The 22,582-nt window shown below is 43.0% G+C and overlaps 1 protein-coding gene across 3 annotated transcripts in view; it reads right to left on the bottom strand.

The window, feature by feature from the left end:
* The window catches only part of MAD1L1 (mitotic arrest deficient 1 like 1), a 1,860,878-nt gene that overhangs the window by 1,776,767 nt on the left and 61,529 nt on the right, over positions 1 to 22,582 (bottom strand). For all 3 annotated transcript variants that reach the window (XM_069209930.1, XM_069209931.1, XM_069209929.1), the window contains one exon: positions 17,420 to 17,544. In XM_069209930.1, coding sequence (XP_069066031.1) covers positions 17,420 to 17,544 — 125 coding nt within the window. The remainder of the gene's footprint in view (positions 1 to 17,419; positions 17,545 to 22,582) is intronic.

The raw sequence follows: 22,582 nt of genomic DNA on the forward strand, positions 1-22,582 counted from the left end.
GTCTGTGCTGAGTGAGAGGTCTCCAGGGTGGCATAAGACATGCTGCAGCCCTTAGAGACCTTCCTTGGCATCAGGGCCCTTGGTACTAGAAGTACCAGTTACAAGGGACTTATCTGGATGCCAGGGTCTGCCAATTGTGGATACAAAAGTACAGGTTAGGGAAAGAACACTGGTGCTGGGGCCTGGTTAGCAGGCCTCAGCACACTTTCAATTGTAAACATAGCATCAGCAAAGGCAAAAAGTCAGGGGGCAACCATGCCAAGGAGGCATTTCCTTACACATACATACAAATGAATCCCATTTAAATTAGCCTAAATCTTAAGCCAGTCTTTTTGCCCTGCTCCTCTTTCTCCTTAACCTTTACCTCTTTCCCATCCTTCCAACAACCCACCACAATGTCAGGGTCCTCAAATCTATTTGCACTTCCAATTTGGCAGGCCTCTATCATTTCTAAAAATACCCTTGAACTGAGAAGATCCATAGACTTTCACAACCTTTTCTTTCAAGTTACAATTAAGACTTCGAGCATACCGATGGGTGACCATCTTGAACTGTGTGTGTGTATAAAAGAGTCCTACCCACCACCACCCACTATTGTGAATCACTAGCTGCTGTCAGTGCTGGACCATTGGGCTCCAGTTTTTCACTCCTACACATATCTTCTCAAATGGGCAAAACACAAGTAAGCAGTAGTTGCAACGTCCAATAGCAAGTGCACGAGGCAGCACCCCCCCCAGTGCGGTGCGGTATCAGGACTGCATCCTTATGGTAGAACCAGGGTGTCGCGGAAGCGGTCAGGTTAATAGCTGGTGTGGCTTGCGTCTCCCTACGCTCCCGCGCTCGACCAGTCTTTGCAGCTGATCATGCATTTAAGAACTGTGACCTGTTAACTACATTATGCCACTATGTCGCATATTGTCCCTTGAGGGCCTGAGAGCCACACATGTTGTACCGAAATTGCAGTGTGTATGCTCGTGTCCCCCTCCCAGAAGCTTAAACTTGTTATTTCTACCAGGGCACACATTCATCTTCCCACTTAGTGCCCTGTTTCAAGGAGGGGTGTGGTGCGCACCGGCGAACAGTACTAACAGTTCTCCTTGTTTTTGACCTCCTACTCACTTGGAAGAAAGACTCACCTCCTATAGCCGGTACACTTGTGAACCAACCATCAATGCAATGAGATTCGGTAAATCTAGACAACTACCGGTGCACAGCACCTGGAACAAGCGAAAGATGCCAAGAAGTCAAATTCCGAAATCTATGCCTGGGAATTCAAATAAGAAAAAAAAAACAGCCCAAGCTGCCTCTTCAATTTTCTCTGCCCAAGTGCCGCTAACTACCTTTGGAGCGCCAACGTGCACCAACAAATTCCCCTTTTTAAATAATCCTACGTCAGACACTTTTTTCAACTACTAATATCGTGGGGCTATCGTCCCTTCTTTCACCGCAAATAAACTTTGTAACAGCAAGCTGTCCGGCTCAGGAAGTCAGTTTTAAAATAAATGCATCACATAACGACACTAGTGCTACTACAGGCTTTGGGCAGTCAACTGGCAATTCACACAGGCAATCTGTTCTGTTCAACACAAGTATCTGGCAAACAAGGCTTAATCAGGAATAACAAAAGCGATAGCAGCGCATCTAAACCCAGGGAAAAATCCAATAACTTGTGGTTTCATTCTATTTCATTAACAAACAACAGCGAGTCAGTAAAGGCACGAGAGGCTAAAATAAATAAATCTGCCCAATTCGAGGGGAAGTCTGGTTATTGTCACCAATGGAGATTTCAAGCACTTTGGATCTGGACCTGCCCGCCGACTCTGCTCTTGTTTGTACAGCACAGGGACATTTATTGGCAAGCCTGACTCAGGATCAACCAGCTGATACAGCCCATGTGTCCCCCAACGCAGAGCCCACAGAAAAGGGCACCGGATGAGAAAAGTCAGGTAAAGGAGAGTCCTTCATAGAGGCATCAAACATCTCTAGACATTATGCCTCTTTGTTAAACATACTTCATACAACAATTACAGCTCTCAACATGCAATCAGATAAGGTTGATCTTCAAACTGATCCTATGAATGCTATATCAGCCCATATTTCTGCAAATAAGGTCAAATGGAGAAACTGACAGATTTCATATTGGAAGACCAGGACAGGAACCCTTTGATGCCATCAGTATGCGGGTGCAGTCCTATATCAACAAACGGAGTTAATTTCCAGCCATCTTGATTAGCATTTTAAACAAATACATTAAAAAAAAATCAGAACTCAGGTCTGAAGGAGAAGAATCAATGTTCGATAAATGTGCAAACAAGCAATCAGGCCAAGCAACTCATGTTGGACCAAGGCTTCGCTCATCCAATTTTAGGTACATTTACTGAATCCCCCCTCCCCCGACATCAAACAGTTTATCAGGCGTACAAACGAACAAGCAGGGTGACCAATCCAATCAGACCAAGGCTCTGCACACACAACCTCAGTTAAACCACCAGTGGCTGAAGGCATAACAGTAAAAATTGTCGGACTATCCATTAAACTGCAGGCAACGGGTGCAGGGCACCCTTATATTAGTCCTGCACTTCTTCAAAATACGAAAGAGGGCCAGGATCTAAAGGGCATCTTATCTCTGGGACACCTTGCACTTAGGGGAACAAAAGGATCAAGAACCAATGATCCTGGTACTAAGCGCAAAAGACAGAGGAAATGATCAAGAAAAGCAAGGAAAAATCTTCCCCCTCCCCTAGAAGTAACCACTCAAAATAAGAAATGATATCCGATCTTTGAGCCCCTGCAGGTACATCCAAACCTAGATACTGCTATAACTCAGAATCTAAAAGGAAATCACACTGGAAATGGGGAGCAAATAGATCACTGCATATCTAGGGACCCTCTGGCCACTACGAATTCAACGCAATCAATACCAGACACAGAGAATATTGTACAGAGTGGGCTGAAGAAATTGCACCTACAGCCTGGTCTGCAACAGGACTCTATCGATTCAGTGCAGATTATGCCTTCCCAAGAATTGTCTCAAGAATTAGAAGGGTCGCAACCTCGAGCAGAAGAAAGGCCCATGCGACACCTCCAAAAGGTCACCAAACTGTGGTGTATTACTAAGTATAACAACAAAGAGCGTAAGCAGATCTGTAGTAATGAAAGATCAAACATCCACAAGAAAACGTGTCAAGGCCTATTCTCCAATCACGACATCGCACTCCGGCGACAAGCCTGTGACAAATGAAAGGGAGCAAACCACAATAAAGGTTGACTCTGGCGCATCATTTCGCTCCACCACTACAGCAGCAATTACCCGCACAATGGAGGATGGTAGCCATCGTGTGGGTCTAACCCCACATTATTCTTCGCATGGACCACATGACATCTTCAATAGTGGTAATGTCTTAAGGCTGCTGGCTGCTATACCTACTTTGAGGATTTTAAAGTCTTCTGACCTATTGCCAATTAAATTTCTCTCGCAATCGGACAATTGCCAGTATGAAAAGACTGGGTCCATCTGGAGAACTGAAATTCATGATTCAGAAATTTGATGCTTGGGCATATCTCTTTGGAAACCTGCAAAGCCTTGTTAACCTTCATCTTTGTCAACTTCCGTTACTGCTCGAACTTCTAAAACAAGATTGAAACCAGTTTACTCAGTGGTGCTGGTGGTTGAGCAGGCTTAACAATGTGGAGGTCAAGGAAGGAGATGTGGAGGATAAGGACGAATGGCACTAGTTACCATCCATCTTAAACATGCCGGTGCGTAAGTGACTCCATCAAAGAGGGATGGATGTTCCTCTGAGGACATCACTCAGTATTTATACCTGGAACACTGCAGGGCTGGAAAAGATACTTTAGGGGGGGGGGGGCGTCTCCGTCGGAATGGAGCAAGTACGAGATAATTGCATTACAGGAAACTTGACAAACTGGTCCTCTTCAGTTACCAGTGTTCACGCTACATCACACTGAGGCCAGAAAGTTACACAGATTTTCAAAGACCAGTGGTGGGCTTGGAAGTGTACGTGTCAACAGCCTGCATGTATGTTCAGAGCAATTACCATCGCTGTCACTGGACTTATAAATAATAAAATTCAGCCTGAGTCACGTCAGTCACACAAACATAGTTCTGCTGTTTAATATGTACGCCTATCCTACTGCATCCACAAAAAGGGGCTCCGTTTAAACATCTAATATCTATTGTAACCGAGATACAAACAGTAAATCCAATGTGGGAAACAATTATAACTGTCGATTTTAACACCAAATTAATTTACACCTCTCGAGATGAAGAATTATTGCTAATTAAGAATGATCTCTGGGATGTTACACCACAAGTGGTTCAGCATTTCAAATGTAGAGATGGTATCAGTCAGGGGTTAGTCACTTCACTGGAGTACTTAAGTCTGAGAGTGACAAACGGCAGAACAAAAGAGGACGGACCAACCAGAAATACTTACTATAGGGCAAGCACCAGGTCTACAATCGATTACACCATTCTCTCCCTCCCATTACCAAAATAGGAGAAGGAATTCACAGTTAAATATGCTACAAAAAGCGATCACATGTTTCAGCACTTGGAGCTAAGCTTATATCCTCCTTGTCATAAGCCTGAACCACCTGACATTGCCTCCTGCCACAGCATCAATTTGAGATGGACTAAACTCACTTCCCAGCCTGGTCGATAAAGCAAAAGAAATAATGGAGGCCAGCTGCACATGTCGTAATACAACCATAGCATCTAGGTCGTACTTTTTCACCTGTCTGCTAGCTGATTCCCCTTCTGCAAGACTTACCATTACGCGAGCGGCCTGGGGGCATTGAGGATTAACATCAAAATGCCAAACAATAAAAAAGGATCTAGGAAGAACAATTAGGCAAGTAAGTAAACTTCCAGCAATGTCCCCATTATGGGAGAAAGCGAGAATCCTGCGGAAAGAGTAGAAGAAACAAATTTGGCACGGTCAAAAATCGGAATACAATGCCTTCTGGGTGAAGCTGACCTTCAATGCTAAACAACCAAACTCAAGGGTATTCTGGTCAACAATTAATAGCATAATCGGAGACGAAGTGCCAGTAAACTCTTTAAGTATAACCGAAGCATGTGTAGCCCATTTGAGCGAAGCTTTCTCTAACAGCGGGTTCCTCATAATAAAGCAAGGAAAGGCACAACTGGTGTAAAGGAAATAAAAGAACCCCTCAAAATGTCAGCAAATGCCCTCTTACTATCCATTGAAAATTGATGGTTAAGCCCTATACAGCCACAGAAGTGGTAAATGGGATTAAAAGGTGGTTGCAGGGACGCTGTGTCGGTCCCCAACAGCATGCCACAAGCCATTTACAAGCAGGATCTTGAATAGTGGTCACAACAGTTAACCGCTCTTTATAACGAGGTGGCATTGACAAATACGATCTCTAGCGACTGGAAAGGCTGAATAATAAGCCCAATTTACAAGGACGGGGATCACTCAAATCTGGTAAATTACAGACTAATTGCCCTTATTGACGCAGAAGCAAGGTACTATGCCTCTCTAATTCTAGCGAAACTCGCACAATGGTCAACTTTAAAAGATCTAGGGCCAGATGTATCAAGCAGTTTTGGCCATTCTGTGTCTATGGGAAAATGTGTTCGTACATATGGCACCTAATTCCAGTCAACCAGAATGGGTTTCGCAAAGGCTTTGGTACAACTACTAATATTTTAGCTTTAACATCAATTGCTGACAAATGCAAGCGGTCCAAAAATAAAATGCACTTATCCTAGGACTTCAAAACGGCATTTGACCAAGTGGATCGGGGTCTCCTATGGAAAAAAGCTAAGAATATGGAGGCTTCCATCCAATATCGTATGTGCTATGGAGCAGCTATACTCCTCCCCTTGGATACAAATTAGATTGGCACCAGGCTGGCTAGAAAAATACCCACTTAAGTTGGCTTAGAGCAAAGGTCCCTGCTATTCCTGAATTTGGTCAACCTGTTTGTAGCCGATTTATCCCCCAGACTCGACCAGGGCAATTTCCATTCGCCTCAACTGGGCCATTTAAGACTGACCCATCTTTCTTACGCATATGACAGTGTCCTTCTTAGCCATACAACAGTGGGCCTACATAGACTACGTACAGGTCCCACAGAATATGCCACGCTTAATAAATTGGAAATGAATATATGAAAAACAAAAACGATGTCCATATGTAACAACTTCGGTTCTTTTTCAGGGGTCAGGCTAGGTGATTCCATCTTCAAGGACGTTTACTGTTACAAGTATTTGGGGATGTACATAGATAACAAGCTGACCTTCAAGGCTCATGAACAGTACATTACCAAGAAAGGAAATGCTTATATATTTGCATTTTGTGCCTTTGCCAAAAACCTGACTGGCCCTACATTTAAACCTCTTATGGCGGTTATTTCTGAAAAACATCTTCCATCGATCACCTATGCTACTGCGGTCAAGCTTGGAAGGGGTGCACAGCTGTTTGATACACTTCAAATTATGGCATACAAGCGTGCATTCGGGCTGATTAGAGCTTGGACTTGTGAATCAAACCTGAGGGAGAAGGTACTCTGCCATAAAAGTATGGCATAAGTTAAGAGCAAATCAAGAACAAGCTCTTTCCAGTGCCTTATGACAGTCAGTGGACCTGGATCCGGAGTCATCTTAGAGGGATTATCCTACATTCTGCATTGGAAACAACATGCGCAAAAGCTATATGGAACACAAACTTATCTCAACATGCATTCTTTCAGAGCAAGAGCTTGCATCTCGTACCCAGGCCTTGATGGTTCTCCAAACATAGTAACCTGCAGCATACCCGGCAGCACACCCAAGTATGACTTTCTAGTCACATCTGAAAAGAAATCTGATGGCCACTCACTTTGGGACATTACAGTCCTTGGCTGACCAGCCTTTGTGGAAGCACTCTGGCCCAAAATCATGCAGACTGTATAGAGGGTTAGGGAAGACATTGTACATCTAGTCTGCACCTGCCCATTCTTAAACCATCTGAGGGTCGTATGGTTAAAAGAAGCCTTTAACAGCCGATGCATTAGGACCTGCAGGTCAACTATAATCAATTAATTGCAGCAGCAGGTATATTTTGTTTAAACTATGTTGTAAAATGTAAGCCAATACATGGACCATTGAAATAACATCTTATCACTACTTGGATGTTGTCATTTTGACATTTTAGTCGTTTATGAGTGAGTTTGGAAGATCATATTTAATATTACAATCATTTTTCTAATTTTGTATACATATAATTGAATAAGAAAGGTGAAAAATTGTGATGGTTTTAACTAACTGAAACAACAAATTCTTCTTCACGTCTCAAAAAGGCTCAGGGGAACACTGTTTGTATAACTAGTCTACTGTTGTATGATCACATTTGTTTATCCCTGCACACTCCATCATAAGGACCCTTGTCATTTCAACCATAACTGCAACGATGGTTAACATGAAAGAACTTGGATTTCTCTTATCAACAGTCTTCGGGCCATACAGCTGTCCTCCTATTCACATGGTAGCTTCACAGTAAACTCTCCACCAGGAATTTCTTGTGTAAAGCAAAACTGATCTGCAAATTTCCTGGGCCACCCATTTTTTTACAATTCAGCTTATGCCTTAAAGTTCCCCTTTGAAAGTGGTTTTATTTCAGGTTTGGGGTTTCCAGGAACAAGTGTTGGAGACCTCTTAACCATTGTCATTTGATGGCAAATTCCCTTCTGCATAGAGGAAGTGTTGAATCATATCTTTTATGCATGAGTTACATGGGGCTTCATATTACAAATATTGTGTTACAAATCAGCCACAGAAGTGTTTCTTTGTAATACCTTTTATTCTTCATCACATCTGACTCACTGCACAGTTGATCTACTAGACGTCACTGCGCTATTAGCAATGAAAACTTGGTGCCGCAAAATGATGGGCTTGTGGAATTAGGGTTCTGGCATTTCCATAATTTAAACAAAATAAATGACACATGCATCATAGCACCATTACTACTGGTAGGACATTTTTCAACTATACGGATTTGTTTTCTGAATGTAGGACTGAGTCAAGAGTTTGTCTAGGGACCCCTGGATGCTTTTATCAACATCAGATCACAACAGCCTTTAATTATCTCAGAATAAGGGTTAACCGAGGTAGACGTGTGCTGATTTCATTACATTTTCATCTTTGAAACAATTATTGGCACTTTCTAATTAGAATATTGAGAAATCAAATGCTCTTTAGCAGATCCACAGACTAGGAGTCCATGGCTTCGACAAATCATAAAAATGATACTAGGCCTGAGGATCTAGTAACTTGAATAGTCTACTCAACCTAATTGTAGTGTACTTGACCCGCAAACTAGTCTCACATTGTGTGATCCTAGGCAAAAAACTTTTATTTTACTGTACCCCTTTTTCTTCATTATCACGAGAGCGCCTTTCAAAATGTGAGTTCAGCTGCACAAAAAACTCTTTTGTTTGATTTAACAGAGTAAACGTTTGTTCCATATATACTAAAAATGTAGCTCACATATAGGGTACACATGACCCCGTCCTGCCTCTTAGTTCCTCAATAGCATTGTCATCTGGGTGGGGCAATAATGTTTCTCAGTTTGTGTGTAAAATATCATTTTTAATAACTATATTACTAAAACGTGATTTAGTAGTGCACCGTCATTTACAGACGGCACATTTCTGTTGAAATGGCCACAAACGCCATTGCAATAACATGCAGTTTTCCTGATAACATGTTTATTATTTGCATATCACCAAGTAAAGTGTTTGGATTTGTTTTCATCCTATTAAAATATTGTTTTTCATCAGAGAGAATTACAAAAAATTTGCTTTGTTGCCTAATTAAATATAGATTGAAATGTTTGTACAGTTCACTTATTAGCTATTTCAATGTGTGTTAGAAAAAAACCTGAAATCCTACAGCGTTCATTTTACACTCTGTAGAGCAGGATTGCCGGACAGTTCACTGTATAAAATGCTCTACTTTGCTTTCTCGGACTCCAAAGTTAATTGTACTAAGACACACTGAATTTTGACCATCGCCTCTGAACTTGGAGCAAATATGACAAGATGAAAACAAGATTTAAAAGGCGTCTTTACTGCTCATTCACTTTGTAAGTGAACAGAACACCTATTCTTTGCCACATCGACAGAATGGGCCAGCAGGCCCTAAAAGTAGCTCTCCCTTATAAAATCTAACTCGCCATAGGATGTGGGCAAGTAGATTTCTCTAGGCCTGAGGATTCTAGTAAACCGGTTTAAGTGTAGTAAAAGGTCCAAATATTGGGTTACAACATATATGTGCATCTTTATTACCGTCAAATAAGGAATGCTCTAAAAAAGTAAATGCAAAAATGATTTATCTTCTGGCCCCTTATCAACTTTCTTCACTTTATGCCATAGCTAGTAAGCTTCTCTTTCCTAACTTTTAAAATTACACAGATGTTGGAAAATGGAAAGAAGGTGAAACAAAATTTTAATATGCAAGGTGAACTTAAAGATGTAGCACTAATTAAAAACCACTAACAGAAAATACAGTCCTGTGAAAGCAATGGCAATGAGCAGAGAAGCAACAGCTGCAGTGAATCAAAAGTAATAGGAGTGTGGTAGGGCGAGGGGGGACTAGTGTTGCCACTGTCCGTACAATTGCAACATGGCCCTGGGGGTGAATCACACATGCTAGTTACAGTCCTTATCATATTTAGATTCTCTAGTCTAAAGTTTGTGCTGTAAATGCTACAGCCTACATGAATGCTGCATAAAGGTATCAAAGAAGGGAATGTTCTGTAAACTCTAACACCTGCTGGATTAACCACAACTGATGAAGATTGGATACCAGATTTAACGAAATAAGAAAGATTAAGATAATAAAGTCTGTTATTTCATTAGATTGGTCATCTTACATGCAACATGCGCAGAAACCTCATAGCCTCTGCAGTCAGATACTGCAAACACACACTAAAATGTCACAAAATAAAAAACACAAAGGCAGAATAAATGCTTGTTCTGAGAAGGGTCAATCATAAATAAACTTTTATTATCCATGGTTGATCTCAGAGCATTGGCCAAGGTCATAGACCCGTTACTTGGCACAGGCTCCTCTCTTGAATGTATAAAGCTTCCTCTCAGACTGATGTGAAGAAGGGAGGAATCCATGAATATGGTACATCTATCTATTCATTAAGATAGTAACAGGCATAAATCACCTGACAATGCATGTTGGAACATAATTTTCTTTCCTGTTGGATAGCTCCTGACCATGCCTGAATCTACAAGAAGTAATGTGTAATATGTAGGGGAGATGCATGGGACAGTTCAATGAAGGTATACGTCTGTCTAAAGACCTATTCTGTAATCTAGTCAGTGCAGAGTTTGGTCAAGGCATAAGTACTACAAGAGTGTTATAGGCTAAACGCAACAAATTGTGGGGGTTGGCCTCATCTTAGGATAGAGTTGGGCTGTTTCTGGAGTTGCGTAGATAAGCCAACTCTTTCTCCCTGTTCTTTCTCCTGTGCAGAGTGGCTACCTTACATTGTCTCAGGGTGACAGTTACAGTATTCTGCTGATACCCTAATGATGGCATTGGCCTTTATACCTGGCTCTGCTTCACTCCCCAAATACGGAGACACAATATGCACCAATTTGCAAGCACAACAACAGAAGACATAACCAGTCTACCACGTTTCACTCCACATGGTACCACGACTTCCAAGCTAAAGACTTAAATGAATGACCTGTTGTGCTTTAAGCATATTACAGACTGAGTGGCTTTATGATGCATACATACAGACACAGCAATTGTGGGATACAAATTCAGAAACAAACGTGACAGAGCTGGACCCCAGGTGGGTCTACGAGCATGTATATCGCCACACCTGCTGCAGAAAGTAGACCGATTGGTTTGCACCATTAAAGGAAATGATCCTTGCAGAGCTATTTCTCCTCCAACACAAACAAGAGTTGCAAATAAAAGCGGTGTTAACATGCTTTTTACACTAAGCTCATTTTGATAAGTTAGGCTATGAAAAGTCACAATAGGTTATATGGTATGCATAAGTTCATTGCCATTTAACAAACTGAAAAGTCAACAGCTCAGTATTTAGATGCTATAAGGAAGCACTATACTCATGCACCAGAGCTTATCACTGCAGTCCAATTCAAAATTTAAACCCTAATCGAACTCTTGTCAGATTATTCATGTGACCCCTTTGAAGCAGTTTTCCTAGCTACAGACTTTAAAAAAAAAAAATTAAAAAAAAACAACAACTATCCCATATCAGAACCCACGTGCCTAGTGCAGAGATGCGGTGCTATCGCTCACCAAGCGATGCACCCAAGAAAACAATTTATCCAGGTAGACGCGCATCTGCAGCACCAGATCTGATCACCAATTCCACGGAGTCACACACCACACTTTTTTTTAATTATTATTATTACTGACCCACAAAAAATATTGTCAAGGCTGCAAAGTTTAAAAACCATTGAAGATATGCTTAATAGTATCACCTATCTGTTCACGAGCCTGTAGCTCTACCTCAACTGCTACATTTTCCCAATGACATGCAAATTATACATAAACTTGAGGACCCATCTGGTTCATGGCAGTAGCTAGGACATAGTAGCTCTGGATGATTGCTAATGAATGACCCGAAGTTAAACTTGTCAGAATTGAGAAAAGTCTGTGTTAAAGTGACTATTGCTGACAACGATATAGTATAAACAGTTTGAACCATCAGTCATAATACCAACTAAGGAAGCTAGATGTGGTTATGGATTTGAACCTTTCCCAGTTTCCTCAAGTGAATCAAGTTAAAAAAAAAAAAAAACAATCTTTCCCGTCACATAAAACGGCCAAGTCATGGCCATGTCAAGTTTTCACTTATGTAGAGCTCTCTGAAAGGATACAAGCCACAAGCAACCAGCAATCTAGTACTTTATAGACAATACTGCGGAGCACCTCTCCGGGTGATACTGAATCTACAGTGAATTAAGACTGCTTTTGAAAGCAAACTTCTTATCCTTAATATCAGGACAATCATCTCAACGGTCCCTTAGGCTCTGCAAATGTATGTCTAGATACATCACTTTCAAAGCAATGTGCATTGCTTATTGTTCTGTTCACAGCTCAAGACTGCTCTTCCTTCAACATAAACTCTGTACCAACCAACAAACAAATAAAAGAAGTTTAATGTATGTTGGCTTCACTCTTGACCTTCCTTTGATTCAAACATCTTCATATTAGTGCATGTTCCTCACGCCAGAGGGCTCTGATAGAAATTAGGCATTGATAGAATAAGATTAATTCACAACCTTCTACAATTCTGTAGAGAATTAAAAACATGGCTCTTTATGCCTGCATACCTATAGTTAACTCCTAAATAAAGGGTAGCTATCTGCAGAGGTGACAGCAACTATTCTCACAGTATTTATCAACACCCCTATGTTTATGCCAAGTAACACTAAGCACCATACTTCTAGAAAGTCTCCAAACTTCACATATACACCTCACCCAAAATCTACCATACAGGAATGACAAGCAACCCCTTTGTCACTCCCAAAGCACACCCAGAACCACGATGCAAATCCGAGCACCCTGACCCCATAGAAGTCAGAAGAGTTTCAAGTGTTATTATAAAATATCATACTATTACATAATATTGCACCCCAAGGTGGAAGACTGGCCTATAGATAGGAAACTATATAAATATGTATGTGGCTTGCATTATCACTTTTTGCCCTCCATCTCAAAGTTCATGGGCAGGTTATACTGTGTACTCATACTGCTCATTAGTGGAGGATTCTGGACAGTGCAAAGTCACACTTTACCACACATTTGATTTTAGTTCTACAAGCAGCAGATTATGATTTATGAGGGACAGTATTACCTGTGATCAACAGTGGTTGTTATTAATATAATCCAATGTGCAGACTGCAAAGGTTTTCCTTACTTGTTAAGTTAAAAAGAATGATGTTTTGCATGAAAAACACCACAGGAAGATCATCAGTCTACATTCCCTGCAATTCCGAGAGGCACATCTCACAGTGGTTACAATTGGATGCATAGATGTAGATATTTTGTTTCTGCACATAATACATATCATTTTACAAAAGATAGGTGGAAGAAAATACACGCGTATTTAATACCCATAACACATACATAGACCACTACATTCCTTGTCCCTTATGTGTTGCTTAATGGACTAAGCTAACAGGTGAGGAAGCACTGCAATCTGTGTGGCCCAGTGGTAAGTTGCGGCACGAAAGTCCTAGAAACCAGTCAGTAAATTAACTTCAATAGTGACCCAGAGAATAGGGGTGCCACACTCCCTGTGCAGCAGCCCCAGGGAAGGTAGGGGACAGGAACAGCATTGTACGAATCTGGCATCAGCAGCTTCCCCATATCATGCTGCATGGAGAGTAGCAGAAGCACTTGCTCCAGACAGGTTTACTTCTCCACATGAGAATGTATTCTCAAGCCTGGCTAATGGCTGTGTTTGTTACTTCTGCATGAGCCACAACTCAGTGTCTCTCCAAGCCTGGTTGCCGCTGCAGGTATGGGACACAACCCAATACTCCTCTGACCCTATTAATTTCTGAGCCATGTTCTCATGGGCAGCCTGTGGTGATTACACCAGAAGGCAAGCCCTCACAGGCTGAGTAAGAGTTTGCCAGTGCATGCTCCAGAGCAGGGGTGGTGGGTTTGAGTTTGTCTTGGGTGCCGTTAGTTGGTAGGGCTGAATTTGCTGTGCAGATTCCAGCATGGCAGGAGAGGTAGAGGGGTTGAATGGTTCAGGTGTGGCCTCTTGTCCTCTGAGGGTGCGGTCAGGGAAGAGTTTGCCAGTGGCTGCTGGCTATCTATGTAGTGGATCTACATATCTATCTAGGAAGCTGGCTAGCTATGTGGTGCACCAAACATAAGGGAACACTATGCAGATAGTCCAGGTGACCCTTGTTGGTTTACAAGGGTTAAAGTAATCATCCAAGTGCTCTCTTTTGTGGTGGTGTAGGTGAGCAGTTAAAGCTTATCAGAGGGTAGTGCTAAGCATTTGTTGAACACACAAGGTCCATAAATGTGACACACACTCAAGAAGAAACTCAAGACCAATGTTTTGAAGGACAACTGCTTCAACCTGAACACAGACAAGAAGGAAGTTCTCATCTTCTGCAAAAAACACCACCCTCTTGAACAACTCCTGGTGGCCCTTTGGAGCTCGGCCACACACCCACGCCAAAAGAACACACCCGCAACCTTGGCATCCACTTCCGGACCGCCTCTACGCTGACCAAACTCAGGAAAGGGATCAAGACCTTGCTCCTCGAGTGAAGATCTGCTTCAAGTGCCTGGACAAGCTGGGCTTTACAAATACCAGATTGATGAGAAAACTGGTTATTTTTACAGGATGTTTCAACACCAGAAAAACTTCAAAAAAAGGTAAGTACCGTTGCGGGTTACCAATTCTTGCAAGTAAGTAACAATTCACTCAAATGCACTTGTACTGCACAGGGGTCTTTGCACTCGGTTGTCAGGGGTCCTCCTTAGGTCATAGGATGCTAGGGGGATATGGTCACAAGAAACACTATCAGTTTAGTTTTACCTGCCCTGGGTCGTCCAAATGCCGAGGTGCTGGATGGGTCGGTGCCTTGAGCAATGCACAGTCGGCTTAGAGCAGTGCCATGCGGAAACAAGCTGCAAAGGGGGACTTGGGGCCAAGTCGAGGAGCTCCCAACAGGGGGCTTGGTGGGTGGGGGTCCTGGGAACAAAGGAACAGTGTTGGCTGTCATGGACCCAAGTCGTGGAGCTTGGGTGCAGTGTGTTTTGATCACTGTGTGCTCCTGTGTCAAGGCTCCAGCAATTCTTGGTTGGACCTACAAGAAGGGGACAAAAACAAGGCAGCTGGCCTACTCTCAGTGATGGCCTCTGCAATGCGGACATCCCTAGGTGGCTGGTCTTTGGTGGTTGCAGTACTGGAGTTAAGTCTGGACTTAAACAAGCAGTTGCTGCAAGGCATCTGGTACCCAGGGTATTGGTGCAGGATGGCTCTCGTAGCCCTGAGGTTGTCTCGCTTGGTGGGGAGACAGGTTGGTCGTGCTGGAGCTCAGTGACCACCTCCTGGGCAGCTGTTGCATCAGTGTATTCGGTGGTCAGCACAATGGTGAACCGGACAGTGCGGTTGGTGCCTGAACTAGACATCAAGGTGGCATGTCATCTCATGCAGAGATGTCCTTACATCGAATATAATGTCCCCGCCTTAGGGCTCCAAGGCCTGCTAATAGGGGTGACGTATATGTTTAGATGCAATGACTGAGTGTGGAGATGTTATTTTCCATTATTTCATATGATGTACTGCTTGTTAGAATGTAGAATGTCATGATGTAGATAGTGAGATCAGAAATAGAATGGGGAGGCTGGAGGAGAAGAGGATTCTGGAAAGAGGTGGAGGTTGGAAGAGGAGCTGCGCTGAAGGTGTCATGACTCTCTGAAACTTAATAAAGAAGATACACAAAGAAAAAGAAAAACCATTGTGAAGGAGTGATCTTTACACTGAGGCATGGCAATATGTGTGCCATGTCATGTTTTCACTCATGGCTTGCGCCACGACATGCAGTCTGCGGGGGGTCTAGGGTATGTAACTCAATACATGCTGCAGCCCTTTGTGGCCCTCGCTAGTACCCAGTCCCTGGGTAGCTGGGGTACCATTTACTAGGGACTTAGGGCCATATGTACGAACACATTTTTCCATAGACACAGAATGGGCAAAACTGCTTGCTACATCTGGCCCTTAGTGTACTAGAGTCAGTGCTAATTGTGCACAATTAGTCCTTTTACCTTGTTTTAGGGAAAGAGCACTGCCAAACTGTATAGCAGGAACCTAGTGCACCTCAGTTGAAAAACCTCAGTACCAGTGGCAAAAAGCGAGGGTGACATTGTCCAAAAGGGGCACTTTCCTACACTGCCCATGAGGTGGCACGATGGGAGTGGGCAGGCAGGTCAGTTTTGCCTTACAGGACGGAGTGATGCATGCTTGTGGGTAATCAGACAGGAGGGAACAGGCAGATCATGGCTTGTATTAGGTGCTCTGAGGTACACAGGCATATTTGAGTTTATCAGTGGCTGCTCACACAGTGGCAGAGAAGGAGGGGACAGGCAGGTCAGGTTTTCAACTTGGGTACTCGCTTGGATATGGCGATCGGTGAGTTGGAGTTTACTAGTGCATGCTTCCTTGGCGGCAGTACATCACTGTCTGCGAAGCATGGGTAGGCAGGTAGTGGGACACTCCGTTGCCAGCATCTATGAAAAAAATGGTGGAAACATTCCAATATTAAGTTTTATTTACAACCCAAGCTGCAAATGCCATCTTATAGGATTATTTTATTCCCCTCCCAGACTGCTGGTGTAAGTTTTTTTTTTCTGTTAGCAACAATATAGGATGGTATGCCATTAGTCATAAGCAATAAAACATTTATCTTAACTGCACCATTGCGTGGCACAATTATGGTCCAACCCAAAAAGAGTGGGAGTCTTGTATCATACAGTGGGGTAATCTCACATTCACAGGGTCCTTTAGACCTAACATATATTGCCCATTGCAAAATACCATGATCACTAATAGTATCTGCAATGGACTCTGGTGTGTGTTTGGTGCTGGAGTAATTGAAGTCTGTCAATGAATGGAGAATAAGGTATTTGTAGATGTGCTATTAACTTTACTACATACATCAATTTGACCTGTTGGCACTTGCTTGCGGAAACCACAATGTAAACACAGGACTGAGCACAATGTGAACTCAACTACCAAAAGGGGCTAGTGCTAAAACTGGTGCAAACTGCAACTCTTCCTTTTTTTAGGCAGTAGCACCCAACATTCCTGCCTATCTGGAAGCCCTCTTTTGCTCTACATCACCCCCATTTTAAGGTTGAAAGCTAAAAAGTATTCAATTTGTATTCAATGAAGAAGCCATAGCCATGACAAGGCAACTGTTTCATACTATACATGTGATTGAGAGCACACGCTACCATTTGAGCAAATGTCTGTGGCTGATAACCTTCCCGTAACTGATGTTTTGAAATTGGATGGAAGCTGTTAAACCTTCATAAAAATCGTACTCACTCTGCCGACTCAGGTCCTTTCAGGACCCTTATTAAAGGGCATCCCATATTATGGTCAACTGTATCTTGCACAATAGGCTAAGGTTAACATTCTTTTGTGGAGGCTTTTACAATTGATTGGCCCAGTGCAGCAAGTATTACACGTCTAAGAGCTCATGGCCTACAATTTTGATAGAATTCAAGTGAAAAATATCAAGATCAAGCAAAAAAAAAAAGTGGGCAGAATACACATCAACATGGTGTAAAGCATGAATCTGCCATTTCAACCTTCACTTGTTTCCAGTTATATAACTACTACTCAGGACTCACTTGCGAAGCACATCCAGTTGCTCCTTCAGCTCTTCTTTTTCAGTGTCTTGGGTTTTAGTTTGCATCTCTTGGTGCATCATCTTCCACTGCAAATCAGACAGTTTGTCCTTCAACTCAGTGATTGTCTGGTGAGGAGTACAAAAAACACGGAGGTTTCATCAGAGGTGTTACTACAGCAGACAGAAATGACCAGAAGAGACAGGTCCTGTAGTTGACTATGTAGATTCTCTTATTTAGCTCTTTAGGCATGTTGAACAGCAACAAGGGGCTGGTAAACGTTTGCTTGACATACAGCTAATGTCCACACATCTGCGAAACCAAATAACACATAACCAATCGTCATTTCTATACATTTTATTGAACCTCAACAGCTAATGTAAGGTTCCAAACTGAAAAACTAAACATCAGTTAGTTGCAGTAGTGTAAGCAAATCCACAATGATAGCAAGTAAACAAAGACACTCCAATCACCAGACACTCTCATAATCCTTGGCTTCCATAAGCAAGGCGTCAAATGGCCCTAAGCATCTCCGTGTATTTGGATAAATGAACAGATGCTTACCAGAAAATTAACATGCCACATCTTTGTGTGATGCTATTGTACGAGCTATCGGATGAAACATTTCTGGGCCAACTGAACCTGGGTGACAATCACCTCTGATCAAGAAGTTAAAGACTTGGCCATCCTTTGTCAAAGTGAACACCCTCCAAAGTCACATGGTTACCCACTGAACTCTTACAAATCAGCTAACTGTATGGTGTGGAATGAGATTATGTGGGTGCTTCTATTTTCTACCTCTCCCACTTGATAGGCTTCAGACCCATTTGATTAGTACTCTGCTCCACCCCCAAATTATCACCTCCCCACGATCACAAGATACACTCATGATACATACTCTACACACAGGTACCAAATTCGTTCTTCCACCTCACAGAGCTATCACTCTGCCTCTTCCTTCATGAGCGCACACACATACGCAAGGAGCTTCTGGTAGCTCATCAGTTCTGCGTTTCCTCCACTTAGCTCTCCCACCGAGTGACCACCTTTGCACATTTACCCACTGCCGCTAGATCTACATACTTCCCTACAAACATCTTCCAGTGATTATTTCTCCTCTCATCTATGTGATTATACCCATCAACTAGTGGTTTGTGCCACCTCACAAACAAATTTATTTTTCATCAATAGTCTAGATCAAAAAATATATTTATTACTTTTAGGCTGTCCCTTGCACATACCACTGAAAAGGTATTATTTATCTAGCACTAAACAATCGCATAAGAATCTCATTACTGAGTCACAGAACAAACTTGGTATACATGTTTTGTAATTGTCCGAGGTTCATTAAACTTTGAATCTCATTAATAGCCTCAAGAGTTCATGATTGAAATTAGTATCTCATTAGTTGGTCTATGAGGCCCAGTAATCCGTTTTATCACAAACTTAATGAATGGTCCCGGGAGCTCAAATATTTCTCCAAGCAGCTTCTTAAATTGATTCAAAGCTATTCTCTTCTCCCAGTTCTTAAGAATTCCCTGATAATTTATACGACCCTCAAATCATTATGTGCCTTTGGTCAAAATACTTTTGAATCTACTTGCATGCCCAGAAATATAATTCTCAGCAGCTGATAAATATGTTGTTCAAGTCAATTTACTCTAAAGTGTATTAAGTGATTAAAAGGCCAGTACTTGGTCTCAGCTCATTAATTGAATATTAATGCTCAATAAAAGTGCCATCCTAATAACTACTTAGAAACTCACAAGGTAAATGCAGTGCAACTTAAAAAAAAAAAAAAGTCTCTTTATTTGCGTTTCCCATAACCTAGTAACTTTTCCCTTGGGTCGCTGGCAGAGGGATGTGTCCACGTCTCATGAGTTTTTGAGATCTTTGGGAGGCTAAAATGGCTTTTGACAGAGCTGCTGTCAGAACAAGAGTTACGGTTGCGTACTTCTGGTGCCATGGATACCTCTTCAACTATGCTCTGCAAATATGCAATGGTTAGGCTGTCTTTAAGATGAAAATGCTATCTGCTGTCAATACCTGGATGTAGGAACCTGGACTTCTGTGCAGATGCTCCCTCACTTCTGTCCCCATTTGAACCGCTAGATCCTGGTTTTCGACTTCAACAGTGCACTGAAGTATGCCAAACAGGCTCCAGTGCCAGTGCTCTTTCCACTAAAAACAAGCTACTAAATTGTGAAACAATTGGCAGGACTTTTGTACCCCTACAGGACTCTAGAAAATGGTATCCCTAGTACCTAGGGCATGGGTACTAAAGCGGGTCCCTAAGGCCTCTAACATGTATTTTGCCATGCCAAGGGGACCCCCCCCATACAAATTGCACACAGCCTGCCATTAAAAAACGCGTGTCATGGTGCAAGCCATGGCTGAAAACACAACATGAAACACTCATTGTGTGCCATACCAAAGTCAAAGTCAATGCAGGTATCATATGTAAGTCACCCCTACAGCAGTCCTTAAGAGTCCTAAAGGCATGGTGCATTATAATACACGTGAGGGCATGTCTGCATGAACAGACATGCCCCTATGATGGCTTGTTCAATTGCTAGATATTGTACTTGAACAGGGAAGACATCTTAAGGTATGTATTAGGCACTGGCCATCATGGGTTACACAGCTACATGATGGCTTCACTGAATCCTATGGTGTTTGGTATCAAACACATCACCTTAACAAATCCAGCCTGTAGGAAAGTGCCCCTTTTGGCATGGTTTACCCCTCTTCCCACACCTTTTGCCTGATGTTGTTGCTGAAGTGACTGAGAATGTGCTGGGATCCTGCTAACCAGGCCTCAGCACCAGTGTTCGTTCTCAAACCTATACCATTGTTCCCACAATTGGCCCACCCCTGGCACACAGTTAAGTCCCTTGTCAAAGGTACCCATGGTACCAAAGTCACTGTGGCCTGGGAAGGTCCCCAAGGCCTGCAGCATGTATTATGCCACCATGGGGGACCCCTCACCAAGTACATGCACACTGCCTTTCCAGCTTGGATGTGCTGGTAGGGAGAAAAAGACAAAGTCGACATGGCACCCCTCTCAGGGTGCCATGCCTACCAACCACTGCCTGTGGCATGGGTATGTCACCCCTCTAGCAGGCCTTACAGCCATAAGGCAGGGTGCACTAGGGTGCACTATACTACAGGTGAGGGCTTAGCTGCTTGAGCAATATCCCCCTACAGTGTCTGTCCATTCTTAGACATTTTAAGTGCAGTGTGGCCATATAAAGTATATGGGCGGGTAGTTTGTCACTACGAACCCCACATCTCCATAATGGCTTCACTGAAGTCTGGGAAGTTTGGTATCAAAATTCCCAGCAAAATAAACCCACACTGATGCCAGTGTTGGATGTATTGAAAAAGGCACCCAGAGGGCATCTTAGAGATGCCCCTGTATTTTAGCCAAACCTCTAGGGCAGGACTGACCAGGCTGTACCAGCCGGCCACTTCCACACAAGTTTTGTGACCACATGGGGTGAGAGCCTTTGTGCTCTCTGCGGCCAGAAACAAAGCCTGCACTCGGTGGAGGTGCTTCACACCTCCCCCTAGAGGAACAGTAACATCTGGCGGTGAGCCTCAAAGGTTCAGGCCTTGTTAGAGTGCCCGAGAGCACTCCAGCTAGTGGAGATGCCAGCTCCCCTCGACAAAGCCCCACTTTTAGCGACAAGTCTGGCGGGAAAATTAGGGAAAACAAAACAACCTCAGCTGGGACCACTCCTAAAGTGTCCAGACTTGAAGTGACCCCCCCCCCCTTGAAAAATCCTCCATCTTGGTTTGGATGACAGGGACCAATAGGGTTAGGTCTGTGTCCCCCTTCCTAAAGGAAGTGGACACCGGAAGGGTGTAGTCATCATCAGGGATAGTATCCATGGAATAATGTACTCTGACCCCTTCGAATCCCCGAAATCCAGGATTTAAGGGCTCCCCTGAACATAGCTCGTCAGATTCCTGGAGACCTCAAAAAGAAAAGGACTGCTAAGCCGACCCCCATCAGAGAAGCCTGAAGACACCAATTGATTTGGCCCTGTAGGAAGTTGGCTCTGTATGTGCTATTTCAAAGTAAGGAATAGCATGCACAGAGTCCAAGGGTTCCCCTTAGAGGTAAGATAGTGGCAAAAAGAGATAATACTAATGCTCTATTTTGTGGTAGTGTGGTCGAGCAGTAGGCTTATCAAAGGAGTAGTGTTAAGCATTTGTTGTACATACACACAGGCAATAAATGAGGAACACACACTCAGAGACAAATCCAGCCAATAGGTTTTGTTATAGAAAAATATATTTTCTTAGTTTATTTTAAGAACCACAGGTTCAAATTCTACATGTAATATCTCATTAGAAAGGTATTGCAGGTAAGTACTTTAGGAACTTTGAATAATTACAGTATCATTGTAAGGAAATGCCTCCTTGGCATGGTTGCCCCCTGACTTTTTGCCTTTGCTGATGCTATGTTTACAATTGAAAGTGTGCTGAGGCCTGCTAACCAGGCCCCAGCACCAGTGTTCTTTCCCTAACCTGTACTTTTGTATCCACAATTGGCAGACCCTGGCATCCAGATAAGTCCCTTGTAACTGGTACTTCTAGTACCAAGGGCCCTGATGCCAAGGAAGGTCTCTAAGGGCTGCAGCATGTCTTATGCCACCCTGGAGACCTCTCACTCAGCACAGACACACTGCTTGCCAGCTTGTGTGTGCTAGTGAGGACAAAACGAGTAAGTCGACATGGCACTCCCCTCAGGGTGCCATGCCAGCCTCTCACTGCCTATGCAGTATAGGTAAGACACCCCTCTAGCAGGCCTTACAGCCCTAAGGCAGGGTGCACTATACCATAGGTGAGGGTACCAGTGCATGAGCATGGTACCCCTACAGTGTCTAAACAAAACCTTAGACATTGTAAGTGCAGGGTAGCCATAAGAGTATATGGTCTGGGAGTCTGTCAAACACGAACTCCACAGCACCATAATGGCTACACTGAAAGCTGGGAAGTTTGGTATCAAACTTCTCAGCACAATAAATGCACACTGATGCCAGTGTACATTTTATTGTAAAACACACCACAGAGGGCACCTTAGAGGTGCCCCCTGAAACCTAACCGACTATCTGTGTAGGCTGACTAGTTTTAGCAGCCTGCCACAAACCGAGACAT

Source organism: Pleurodeles waltl, chromosome 10 (assembly GCF_031143425.1).
Source record: "Pleurodeles waltl isolate 20211129_DDA chromosome 10, aPleWal1.hap1.20221129, whole genome shotgun sequence".
NCBI classification, from domain to species: domain Eukaryota; kingdom Metazoa; phylum Chordata; class Amphibia; order Caudata; family Salamandridae; genus Pleurodeles; species Pleurodeles waltl.